The sequence below is a fragment of the Gorilla gorilla genome, chromosome 10 (genome assembly GCF_029281585.2).
Source record: "Gorilla gorilla gorilla isolate KB3781 chromosome 10, NHGRI_mGorGor1-v2.1_pri, whole genome shotgun sequence".
Taxonomy (NCBI): Eukaryota; Metazoa; Chordata; class Mammalia; order Primates; family Hominidae; genus Gorilla; species Gorilla gorilla.
Genome location: NC_073234.2, coordinates 78,622,114 through 78,636,054, shown reverse-complemented (window position 1 = coordinate 78,636,054; position 13,941 = coordinate 78,622,114). Strand labels below are relative to the sequence as shown.

Here is a 13,941-nt window from a genome sequence, read left to right as displayed (position 1 = left end):
TTGATTCTTTGGCTGTCAGATAGCACTACAGAAATAACTGCCTCTCCATCCCCCTCAGTGTCCCCTCCCAAAAAATATGCCCTACAACAGCAAGGGGCAGAGGTGGAAGTAGGGGAACACCACTTAAAAATAAGGAGGTAGGTGGTAATGGTGAAGCAAGATTTTTCTTGACTTTTTAAGATACTGCAGGGTTGAGAGGCAAGTCTAGTATTATATAGAATAAGAGCACAAGAGCCTGGAGCCAAACTGAGATTAAATCTTAGTCCTGCTAGTTAACATTTCTGTTGTGTAACTCATTCAACTAGGGAACTTAACCTAACTGTTTCCTTATCTATAAAATGGAAATTACAGTAGTAGTATATTAACCATATAGAGTTTTTGTGAGGATTGAAATAGTATATGTAAAGTTCTTTAAAACAGTGCCTGGTCATCACTTAAGTGTTGAGGTAGCTGCTGTTTTAAAAATTACTATTGTTATTCAAAGAAGGTTATTTGAGTTATATTTTTTCCCTAGGCTCTCCAAGGTATACTTTAAATCCTTGAGGTTAATGATTCTTTGGAAAAGCTGGAGGTGTGCTATGGTAAATAATAGGAAGAAAACCCTTGCCCCAATAGAAAATAATACAACTAGAACATAAAAAACAATTAAAATATTAAATACATTTTGTATTTCTTTTATTCCATTTTGTTTGTTCATGATTATAAGTTTTATAATCCTTTGAATCCCACAATTTTCATTCGACACTACCTTTAAAAAAAAAAAAGCACCGCATTTTTGACCAGTCATACCATTTTGAAAAGAGCATTATGAGGATTACTTGTGGAAGTTGTATGTAGAGAAGAATACAGTAGTGGAGACAATATAGGTAGAAACCACCTGAACAGGCAACTTAAGTAATGTAAAAAGAGTCTGTATTATACTGTTAATGGAGAAGCAAGGAGTAATTTGAGAGACTTTGGAGAAAGAATCAAGAGGTCATGACTTAAAGTATTAAGGGAAGGAGGGAAGGAGTATAGCCGTTTTGTAAGCCTGATTGGTGCTATTGAGGAATTAGTGGTAGTAGCCCAATTTTGTTTCCTTTGATTTTTTAATCAAATTAATACAAGTATAGATAATAATCAGTATAGATGAGGATAGGACAAAAAGTCACGATTTCTAGTCCAGCTTACCATGTTGCCTCCCACCCTTCACAGTCTCACTACTCTGTGGCAATTTCTATAATAGTTCTGTTTTTAACATAACTGGATTATATAAGGATAACTTTATTTTTTATCGGCTGTAGACAGTAATCTTTTGACTTTTCTGAGAATTTAGATTTATATTGCATTCACCCTTTCAACCTTGAAATATGTATTTTTAATTTTTAAAATAATTTTTGTAACTTTAAATAATATACTTAAACCTCTATTTATTAAGTGCTTTGTATCTTAGTTTTGTCATCTATAAAATTGACATAAATGTAAATTACTTAGAATAGTACTTAGTAATTGTTAACTATTACCTATATATATAACTTAGAAACCAAGTTTTTAGTGAGTTTTTTAACTTTTGTCCTACATTTTAATTGCTGCTCAGTTTCTTCTATTCATGTCTAAACTTACTATATAGGTTTTCTTTATTCTAACTTTTGAAATAGAATAATTGGTCTGTTGTTTGAATTCAGCAGTATGTGCGATTAAATTGAAGGGATTTATTCAAAATAGATTTTAATCCTTAATCAAACTTGAAAAAAAATGTCACACAAGATATAACTCTTCTTTTAAAACTGAAAGGTTCCTAAGTGATATCCCAAGCTCTCAGATTCTCCAGGAAGAGATGACTTGGATGAAGGAGATTCTTTCCAACCTGGGCTCACCTGTTGTGCTTTGCCATAATGACCTATTGTGTAAGAATATAATCTACAATGAGAAACAAGGTAGGTATTTGACCTTAGCAGTAAGTAAAATTGATTTCTTTTATGTTCTTAATGGTCATTTTATCTCTATATCAACAAAATAAATTCAAATGCAAGGAGTAAGAGCGTGCATGAAACCTTTAAAGATTTTCTTTTAGTTTATCAAGTTATGGTAACTGTGAAATTTAGGATATATATTCTTTTTATATTTGTATAAAATATGTTTTTTAGAATTGGTTAGAAACAGTTTGTGATTTCCATGGGATTTTTAAGTATAAAATGATGAAATGATTTGTTTATAAATTTAATTGCAAAACTTATTTGGTTATTCATGAGTTGAACATGTACCTGCTTGTAATGGGGGATGTGGAAAATCAACAAATTGACATTAAACTGCTTTATAAATAGAAAAATTTTCTCACAGTGTTGGGAAGGACAACAGTATTAAAAACAAATGTGTCTCCAGGTTTCTCGTTATCTAGTTATTGTTGATTTGTTAGATATTTTGATACTAAGGAGAGAGCTACAGATGGAGGAGATATTATTTGTAGTTGCTCAAATTTATATCTACTAAAGTAATCAAGAAACCTTGGTAGATAATTTCAACATTTTTTGAGGTAGACTGATACTTTTTGGTGAAATGTTTTTGTGTTCATATTTGTACACTGTATTCAATTTCTGTTTTCATATTTAAGAACCACTCGGTTGTATTATATTACTGGGTAAAGTGGTTTGAGGTTTGGTTGCTAAATGATAGATGCCCTTCAATGCTAAATTGAAATTTAAAAATAAAATTTTGGTTGAAGGAGTCTTACTAACTTAAAAAATGTTTTTGAAACTGTGTTTTCATTTTATAGGAAACTAGTTCCCTGCCCACCCCCCCTTTTTTTTTTCTTTTTTGAGATGGAGTTTCACTCTTGTCACCCAGGCTGGAGTGCAATGGCATAATCTCAGCTCACTGCAACTTCCGCCTCCCAAGTTCAAGTGATTCTCCTGCCTCAGCCTCCTGAATAGTTGGGATTACAGGTGCACATCACCATGCTCGGCTACTTTTTGTATTTTTTTGTATTTTTTTTTTAGAAGAGATAGAGTTTCACCATGTTGGCCAGGCTGGTCTCGAACTCCTGACCCCAGGTGATCCGCCCACCTCGGCCTCCCAAAGCGCTGGGATTACAGGTGTGAGCCACCGAGCCTGGCCTTTCCTTTTTTTTTTTTTTTTTAAGTGACTGGATCTCAGTATGTCAACCCAGGCCTGGAATGCAGTGGTGTAATCATGGCTCACTGCAGCCTTCAACTCTTGGGCTCAGGCAGTCCTCCTGCCACAGTCCCCTGAGTAGCTGGGACTACAGGTACATGCCATCATACCTGACTAATTTCAAAATTTGTTTTTGTGGAGATGGAATCTTGCTCTGTTGCCCAGGCTGGTTTTGAATTTGTGGCCTCAAGTGATCCTCCTGCCTTGGCCTCCTAAAGTGCTGGGATTACTGGTGTGAGCCACTGTGCCTGGCCTGGAAACCAGTTTTTGAAGATAGTTATTACAGTTGGAAGAGCCGATTTTGAATCAAAATTGTGCTGTTGTAAATATAGTAAAGCCTAAGAATTCACATTAGCATGGTCATAATTATATTAAGTTACTGTTTATGACCCTTCTTAGAGTGTAAAGCGGGACTATTCAAATATAAAGGTTGATAGATATAGCTGACTTTCACTTTAAGAAAACCAAAGGTACACTGTCAAGAGTGGTAGGCTTAAGCACATATTGCCAAAAATATATTTGAGAATTTTTTATGTTTGATATTTCAATGTCGATTAGAGATTCTATTTTTCAAAAACATACTGAGCTAACATTTTTGTTTTGAATCATCTTGAAATGCTTGTGTGGAATCATTTTTAAAATTTCGAGCGTACCCTAAAACATTAAGTACTTGACAGTGTCCTTTAATGTCTTATTGTCTGTTATATATAATTATCATAGTACGTATGCACTACATTATATACTGGTAACCAAATCTCAATGCCATTTGTGAGACTAGAGCATTAGTTACGCATTAAAGCAGTGTATGAGCTTGTAAATTCAGTGCAGGACCTAATAACACATTTTATATAATGGAATTTCAAGTGAGGGACTTCATCTTACATTTGAAGTGGACACTCAGCTTTATTTTTAACTGCAAGTTGATCAAAGAGAATCTGTTATTTCCTTTAGAATATAATTTTAAACTTTCATATTTTTATTTTTGTAAGTTTCTTTTGCATATTCATTTCACAGAACAAAACTTGTTTATAAAACCAAAAAATAAGGGACCAAAAAAATCAGATTACTTTGTCTTGGGTGTTAAAAAATACATTTTCACTTTTTTATTTAAGTGGTCACTTATCTCTAAACTATTGATCAGTTATGTGAAAAGTTCCCATGTTTTCACATAAAATCTTTATTCAGTTTGGCTTTAAGAATGCAAGGTTGTCATTTGTTTTTGTGCCAAGTTACTTGAATTATACTTTTGTGTCTAATTTTCCTTTCACAGAAAAATTTTACAGCTGTACAGATGAACTATTTTGATACATTTTTTAGAATTTGCCTTTTTTATTGAAGTCTAGTTTGTATCATTTGTTTTTTCTTTGTCTTTGTGGTTATGTATGTGTCTTAGTCACAGAAATGTTCTGTTTTTTTTTTCCTCTCTCCTTACCAGTGGTTTTATAATGTTCATTAGGAAGGCTGGTTTTGATCCCATAGTATCCGTTTAAAAGAGTAATTTCTATGTGATTACTTCAAACATAAGCATTAAGAAATATGGTTAGAATGCTCAAATAAAAATCTAAAACTAAAGTATGACAAGAAGCTTACTTAACCTAGTCTTTAGTGTTAGTTTCAAATTAGGAGCTAATGGTTTTAAGGTAATTTAACTATATGACATATTTGAGTGTTTACTATAAGTAGAAGATGCCATGCCTTATACTTAAAAAGTATAAATTATATTATTTAATAAATTTAATAGTCAAAAATAGTCAATATTGAGTAAATTTAATATGCAAACTAGTTATGTTTGCATTTAATATGCAAATAATATAATATGCATATAATATAACTAGTAGGTATGTTTGCATATTAAATGCAAGCATCTAACTAGTAGATATAGGACTTAATTAACAGATATGACATGACGATTCAGTTCACTAAAAGTGGAACTTTTAGTTTCTATCTTGACTATAACTTGAGAGATTAATTTAGATTAATTTAGAATTAAAATGTGTATGTATATGGGTATATGTATAAGTAACATATTTATACACAAGGCACACATACTATGAGCACCCTGCAATTTGTAGGCATTTTTACATGTGAATGTTATTGGAACTGGTAGGCATCACAGGAAGAAATTTTATATATTTGAGATTGTAGCATAGCATTAACACTTATGGCAGCAATTTTGAAAAGGTTAATTAAAGATACAAACTGCAGTTATTTACCTTCTTTAGTTGCCTTATTATAGCATATAAATGCCATGTTGAGTCTTTTGAGATTAAGATAATTTCCATATAGAATAAATGATTAAGCTGCATATTCACAAACATGTTTGATTTTTTATTACTTCTTAAGTCATTCATATGACTTGAGCTCCGGGTTTCGTTATTGTGTACCCAACTTTGAGATACCAATAGATAAAATGTAATAAGATGAAAGCCAGGGGACTGGCCTTGGAATCATCAAGCTCAGTATTTGTCTGCAGTATGTTTCAGACCCTTAATTTCTCAGAAGTACAAATTTTAGGCAAACTTCTTAAATTTATACTGGATTATCTTGATGTCTCTACATATATGTTTAAACCATAGTAACTTAGATTTTGTACTAGAAAATCTCTAACTCTTAAAAGCAGATATATTTATAGCTTAGTTACTACCGAGAGAAGTCAGAAAGAGTATAGATTTTGGAACTAAACACATTCGAGTTTAGATCCCTACCAGTTACTTACAGAAATAAGTAGTATTAGACATATCGTTTTATCTCTTTATGTCTTTATGTAAACACAGACTGTTCTTGACAGTTTACATCAGAATCACCTATGGTACTTGGGAAAAAATTTGGATTTCTTGGCCCCACCCATGACCAATTACAAAATAATTTTTATAGATAGGCTTAGAAATTTTATGTTTAACAGATTCTGAGGCAGTTTTTGTACTATTGATAGTCTAGAACTTTAGTTTGCTTTATTTGTAACTTAGAGACAATATCTACTTCAGATGGATGCTAACAAGATTTTAGATCATGCATATAAAATATATAGCACTGGACCAAGGACTTAGCAGCTCTTAGTTGTAGCTATTATACTAACATAGAGGAAGGGGCTATGTAGTACAACTTTTAGGCATTGTGGGCTGGATAGTCTCCATTGCAACTTTTCAGCTGTGTGTTGAGGCATGAACACAGCCATAGACAATACATGAGTGAGCTGTGTTCCAATAAAACTTTATTTCCAAAAATAGGTGGTAGATTGGATTTGGGCTGAAGGTACGTGGTTCGCCAACCCTGTATTATGTTTATAGCATTTGTTTTACAAAATATACCTGATTCTGAAAAAATGAAAATTGGTTACTATAGGCTAGATGGTAGGTAGTTAAGTCCTATAACTACTAGTAGGTAGTTATAGGACTTAATTAACAGATAGATATGATGTGACAATTCAGTTTAAGTGCAACTTTCAGTTTCTATCTTAACTATAACTTGAGAGATTAATTTAGAATTACAAATGTGTGTATATATATATATGAGCATATGTATACATAACATATTTATACACAAGGCACACATACTATGAGCACCCTGCAGTTTGTAGGCATTTTTACATGCGAATGTTATTGGAACTGATAGGCATCACGGGAAGAAATTTTGCCTCTACCTGCTCTCACCATGTCAGTTGACAGGACTCAGGACATGGGAGAAGAGTGAGCTTCCTTTCTGAAGTTGATGGTAGCTGTCAAGATTTTTGAAAAGTTAGTGCCAGGAATTAGGTGATTGGTAAGCAGCGGCCCATTCCTTGCCTTCAGTGAAATGACATCCTGAAAAGGTAAGAAAAGAATACTTAATGATATGGTGATAGAATTTGATATATAATAAGGAAACCAAAAGCAGCAGTTCTTGCTCCAGAACTATAGGAATTATCAGTCATCTTTTAAATCAGTCATTAATTTAATAGACTTTATATTAAGCAGAACAAATTGTAATATTGCCTATGACTAACTTCAAATCTAATATTTTAATTTCAACTAATCATTTAACTACTGACATCAAGAAATTACTAAAGCTGTTGAGATTTCTATCTCATGTCTTGATGTTCTCTCAGAATGTTTATTGGTCTCATGACTTTTGGTGACTTTCATTTCTCCTCCTGTCCCCATTTCTTCATAAAAGCTCACGTAAATACCTAATATTTAACTTTAAATTTCAGTAATGGCAATCACTGTTTATTTTCTCTGTCAGCAAAATACAAGAAGCTGATTTACAGCTGTTTAAGGAAATACAAATGAGTGGAAGAAAAGGAAAGCTTTTTCTGGGAATTAAAGAGTAAATCAGGTTTTGTTTTATTTTGCCTTGTTTTAAGAGTTCTATACAATATAAATACAAAATGGGTGAGTCCCCATAGTCACTTGTTTGGCTCTAAATCTTATCCACTCTATTATTACTCCTGAGAAAGCTTTGTAGTTGTCATGTTACTCATGTTTTAATGACTGAGAAGAGTTTTTTCATTGGTACTTTTTAAAAATTTAAATAAATACAAATTGATTTTTGTGTTTGGTAAACTATGTTTTGTAGGGTGGTGTTTTTAAATGTAGTTTAATTTTTAACTCTGTTTTAATTTGTATTCTCAACCACTAGTTAGCAGAAAATAAAATATCTGTAAGTCAGATAATAAAAAACTTAAATGAACTGTAAAAACCTGAAGTTATGAAGAAAGAGTGACCTAATATAGGTACTAGTTTGGTTGTTTGTTTTTTCATTCATGCATTCTGGCCCACTGTGTTCAGTCTTGTACTTGAATAAAAATGTCAGAAACACCACACTTTTTTCTTTAGTTTTTCATGCTTTTTTGTCTTTTCCCCTCCCCCAGCAAATGTGTTATTGTGTGTCAGCATTTTCTGCAAACTTCATTTTTTTCTACTAGCATTTAAATATTTCCTGTGTCCTAGGGATTGCTCTGTGGATTGCAGGATAAAAGAGGAAAGGGACCCTACTGCCCCTCCAGGAGGCTGTGTATCTTGTAGTGGAGGAGTCCAATCACTGAACAGATACTTACATTTAGAATGATGAGTGCTCTGGTGAAGGGGTACAGAGTACTACATGACACGAGCGTGAGGATTAAAGGGAAAGTGTTTCAGACTAGAATACTCCCTGTCTTTTTCTGTATAAAATAGAAAACATTTTGCTAACATTAGTAGGATTATAGTTACTTTTCGTATTGTTCTCTTCGAACCTGCCTAACATTGCAGAGCAAGTAGGGTGAGCTGGAAAGATTTTTCAGGTTCTCATATTGACTGTTTTGCTTTTCATTTTTATTCCTTTCTCCTAACAACAAAATAAAGGAATTCAGACAAACATGTCATGTGATAATTATATAGCCTTGGGTAATACATTATTATTTTTTAGTTTTAAAGTACTTTAAAAATTGGCAGAGTATTTTTAGTATACTGAGATTTGAACAGTTTAACCAGTAGTGTGGGGATTTGATTACTCTGATAAAGATACGCAAGAAATAAAGTAATAAAATACAAAATGTAGGTTTGGAAAATTCAAATTGTAGTTTTATCCATTAATCATATACTTTACCCATTATGTGCTTGTCATTGTGATAATTACATAAAGATAAATAAAATAACACACCTAGCCCTTAAAGTAGTAGTTCTTTACTTTTTAAAGGTCAGGGGTCCCTTGAGAATCTGAAAAATTGAGAATCTCTTCCTAAGAAAGTGCACATACACATAAAATTTTAGGGAATATTCTAATTGTCTTTTCATCCTTGAAACCCCAATTAAAAATTCATGTCTTAAAGAACTGAGAAGATGATCATGCTATATGAGCTAGTTAATTATTAATGCTGATGTGGATATTCGTTTAAATAAAGCGAAATTTTAGAAATCAGAAGTTAAATTTATAGAAGGAAAAAGTATATTTTCTGTTGTTAGGAAAGCATTTTCCAGTAATTTGATTTTTCTGGCACCCTAACTAAGGGAAGTTGGCTTTTTAAATTTTACTTTGTTGCAGAAGATTAAATTTAAGGTTGAGTTCCACTTTGTTTGCAATAGTTTGAAAAAGAATAGTTAATGCAGATTTTTTTTTTAAATTTTTTTCCTTTTAAGCTTTGTGTCTTGTACAATGTGAGTTTGCCAAATTTTCTTCATCTGCTACAGATTAGGTATGCCATTGTTGCTGCCATGTGGCGGCGCACCCCGTGCTTCTTAAACGCACTGACTGGAGGTTTATCGCATCACTTGTTCACATGCACGGAGCCTGGTAACAGCCTCATCTGTATCTTGTTAGCTTCATTTTCTTATTTTTAAAATTTCATTATTTATAAACTCAACATAGCATTTAAAAATAAAGGCTAGTTTTAATTAATTAATGTTAATACAAAAAGTCATTGCTAAAATTTTCATAGTGAAACAGATTTTAACTTATGTTAAAATGTGCTATGCTTTAATTAAATTGTATTTACTCTACAAGCAGGGATGTTTTACCTGCCATTTTAACTGTATTTGCCAAATTCTAAATATAATTTTGAAAATTGAAATTGAAGCTTATGTTTATGTGGCAAAAGTAAGCTTCAGGACTGGGCTGTGTATTTTTATTGGCATGTAACAGTTAATATGAGCTCTACAAGAATTTGTTTTTAAGGAGCTAAAGCTATCAACAGCTGCAGATTTAAAAAATTATATATTAAAACTGTTAGGTTAGCTCAGTTGTACAACTTAGTGAATCTTGTATCCTGAGTTTCTGAAGGCTGGTGGATAGGTATCTCTGAAATCATTGTGTTTTAGTCTTTTTACTGATAGTTTTGTATAGGGAATTCATCTTCTCTTTTAAAATAACTTTTTTCCTCTAATTTATTTCTATTACTTATCGTACATAAATTTTAAAATAAAAAAATAAAAAAAAAAAGTCACTTGTCTATCACCTGTTAATAGTTTAAACATTTTGGTTTATTTCCATTCATCCTTCCCCCCATGCATTATTTACATATATATTTTTTTCTCTGTAGGCATATTTTAATTTGGATCACAGTTTACTACTTAGTATCTCCTTTTCATGACATTTGTAATTTCCCTGGTCATTATTTTTGAAAATGAGATTTCTTCATGGTTTTATTTCATTTTATTTTCATGCCTGTGAGTATTTTATCATGATGGTTGTCTTCACTCTCCTACTCCCAATGATTCCTAGAAAAGAAACTTTAAAACATGTTTCCACTTCCCATTCTGCAGTTTAGTAAAATGATTTGGTTAACTCTTAAGACTTTTTGTGGAATAATGTTCTGTGAATTCAAGTATACAAGGCAGGAGGATCACTTCAGGCCAGGAGTTCCATACCAGCTTGGGCAACATAGCAAGACCCCGTCTCTACAAAAAAACAAAAAGAGAAAAAAATATATAATACTTGAGGTAGTTGAATTGCTGTGATTTATTGTCACCAATATATTTAAATCTTATATTTATTATAATAATACACATTACATTTTTATAACTGGGTTATAACATTGATTATTCTCACTTATTCTAGATGTGACTTATTTAAATAAGTTTAGAATTATATATTAAATACAATTATATTAAAAACATTTTTGCTTTTATGTAAAACACTATTTGCCATGACATTTTTTGTCATGTAATTTTGTTTTTCTTTGTGTTTGAATATGATCAAATACTTCCCAAAATTAAACTTACAAATGTATATCAACATATTATAATTCAAAAGCTGTTTTTATTTGGGAAATAAATAACAATGTGTAAAGACCGGGAATTTGTTCTCCTACCTAAGCCTGATGATTAAAAGACAGTGTAACTATGCAGGTGTTAAACATTTTCTATATTCTTACAGCCATCTCTGTTCATATATCCATTTTTAACTCCACGCGCCTGTAAGCCTTTGAGTTTGTGATCCCTGGTGAAGACAGTGACCCACATTGATTTTTTTTTTTAAGGTTTCTCTCTCTCTTTTTTGCTTTTTCTCTGGAATATAGGACCTATATCTTTGTTAAGGCAAATCCTTTATAATATTCATTACTCAAAAGTTAAAAGTTCCTGAGTAGTAGTATGAAAGAACTAGATTATCTTTGGAGAGTTATAATGACATGCCTATATATGTAGCAGTAATTTAGAATAGGCATCTATTTAGCTTATGTGAAAATTTCTCAAGTTTATAAACGTTAAAAGAAACCATACTTTTGCTTTTTATAAGATAAAACCACCACCTTATCGCACCTTAATGCTGCTCAGATATGGAAACCTTAGTTAGGTAGTATTACAGGAAAATGTAAGCATATGATAGCAACTAACTTCTTGTTAGTGATCTTACATTGCTCAGCAAGTATAGCATTATTGCAAGATTTACAGAATTCAGGTCTTTAAAAGTTTATATTTTATTTCCATATGTAGATAAGCTTGTCAGTTTACTGTTGGAGTATCATAAAGTTTTTGTTAAAATTACACAGATTATTAGTAATTTCCAAAGATAAAAATTATGTTTCTAATTAAACTTGAATTTTTAAGTAACTGCTGCCCCCATGTGGCAAAGGATTTATTTTGCTTTTGCTTAAACTTGGAGAATGACTGTCTTTTCATTTTTCTTTAAAAAAGTGGACATTAGTGTTTATAAAGAAGCTGTTGACCAAGAGACATAATTTGAATTTTGTAAAGCTCATTGCCATAAAATTCACAGCCCCTTACCCTGTATTGTCTCACAAGTGCATGTAATCAAGCACGTACAATGAGACAAAATATTGGAAGCTATTTAATTACAAATAGCATAGGGATTTTCTGATCTTATATGTGATTTCTTAATGTCTTTGTTTTTGTGTCTCACATAGGTGATGTACAGTTCATTGATTATGAATATTCTGGATACAACTACCTGGCATATGATATTGGAAATCATTTCAATGAATTTGCAGGTATAACTAATGGAGTAACTTATTTAGTTTTGAAACGATATTTTCAGAATATTTCATTCTTTTTTTAAAGTAGATAAACCATGAGCAGGAGCAACATTTTCCCACGTGTTGTTGACCGTTTTTCTTTGCTTTTGTTTATCACTGGAGGAAAGCAGAGATGACCAAAATTTCTTCCTTAATTGCTATCAGAAAGTAATAGGTGGCCGGGCGCGGTGGCTCACGCCTGTAATCCCAGCACTTTGGGAGGCCAAGGTGGGCGGATCACGAGGTCAGGAGATTGAGACCATCCTGGCTAACATGGTGAAACCCCGTTTCTACTAAAAATACAAAAAAATTAGCCGGGCGTTGTGGTGGGCGCCTGTAGTCCCAGCTACTTGGGAGGCTGAGGCAGGAGAATGGCGTGAACCCGGGAGGCAGAGTTTGCAGTGAGCCAAGATCACGCTACTGCACTCCAGCCTGGGCGATAGAGCGAGACTCCATCTCAAAAAAAAAAAAAAAAAAAGTAATAGATAGGAGAAAAATAGTGATTGTGGCTTCTGTTGAGACCAGACATAGCATAAGGTGCTTCATAAATCTTACCTCATTTTTTTCTCCACAGCAGCCCTACAAGGTAATACTCGCAGTTTACATATCAAGAAAGAAACTCACCAAGGTCACAGTAAAATACAGAGAACTAAGATTTGAAGCTAATTTTTAAGCATTTAAAAAGCCTTTGCTGTTTCCATTGTAAACTGGGGCTTTTGGAATATTAGTTCACTAAAAAGTTCAATAACCTTTTTTGACTTTGTCTATGAATATTGAAAAGTTGGTCATTTTTACCCCTATTAATTTATAATTACTTAAAATTACTAGTTTTTTAAATGTAAGTGGAATTTAAAATCCATTTTATCACTCTTTATTTAGAAACACGAAATGCTCTAAAAACTAAAGATTAGAACATACCCCAGAATGGTTTATACCTAGTAGGAATTTTTTATTGTTGAATTTATATTTGTGTAAGTTTATGTATTTATATATTTTTATATACTTCAGATTACCAGACTGGGAAATACTCTGGGAAAAAATTTTAATATGATGTTTCCAGTTATTTTGGACTACCAAGCTTATCATATACATATAAGCTGTACATATTTTTACGTATCTCATCTATGGAAGGGGAACTAGCTGTGCATATAATAAAATATTACCATGTTAGTAATATAGACGGCCACTGCCGTGGATATGAAATAGAAAACTCCAATGATCTTCTAATGATTTTGTGGACAAAAAAAGTGAGCTAAACCTTGTGAGTTAGGTAGAATTTGGATGTGCAAACTAAAGAGAAGGAAAGGGGAAAAAACTTTAAGATGAACTACTTACTTTTATAGGATATAGAATTCATGAAGGAGACTACAGAGTTATAGGACTAGTGAGGTAGATTTAGACCAACTTCTAAAGAACCTTGGATGGCAAGATAGTATGAACTTTGTCTTCTAGGTTAGTATTTTCCAAACTATAGATCATGAAGTTAAATTTGTGGGGTAATGACTCTTTTTTTTGCAAGGAATGGAAAAGAGAAACAAAATCTCAGAGTTGGAAAATGTTGTTGGGATAAATACTGTTTTGTGAAATGTAGTATCAGCTGGTGCTGTGTGTAAGGTCTCAAAAAAAATGTATTCTTGGTTGCAGTGAGCCGAAATCATGCCACTGCACTCCAGCCTGGGTGACTGAACGAGATTGCGTCTCCAAAAAAAAAAGTATTCTTACCATGAGTCATGGTTTAAAAAGTTTTATAGCCACACTTTGAGGTAGTGCTCCAAATGTCAGCATGCTTAAGAAGTTCCTGGGTTGCTTCCTAAAATGCATAGTTTGGGTTTGTGTTGCAGCTGGTTCAAGCTATAAACTTTGAG

General features: G+C 32.4%; 1 protein-coding gene across 1 annotated transcript in view; it reads left to right on the top strand.

Annotated features, from left to right (window-relative positions):
• The window catches only part of ETNK1 (ethanolamine kinase 1), a 65,725-nt gene that overhangs the window by 34,124 nt on the left and 17,660 nt on the right, over window positions 1-13,941 (top strand). Inside the window, exons 4-5 of the mRNA XM_004052863.5 lie at window positions 1,774-1,916; window positions 11,969-12,052. Coding sequence (XP_004052911.2) covers window positions 1,774-1,916; window positions 11,969-12,052 — 227 coding nt within the window. The remainder of the gene's footprint in view (window positions 1-1,773; window positions 1,917-11,968; window positions 12,053-13,941) is intronic.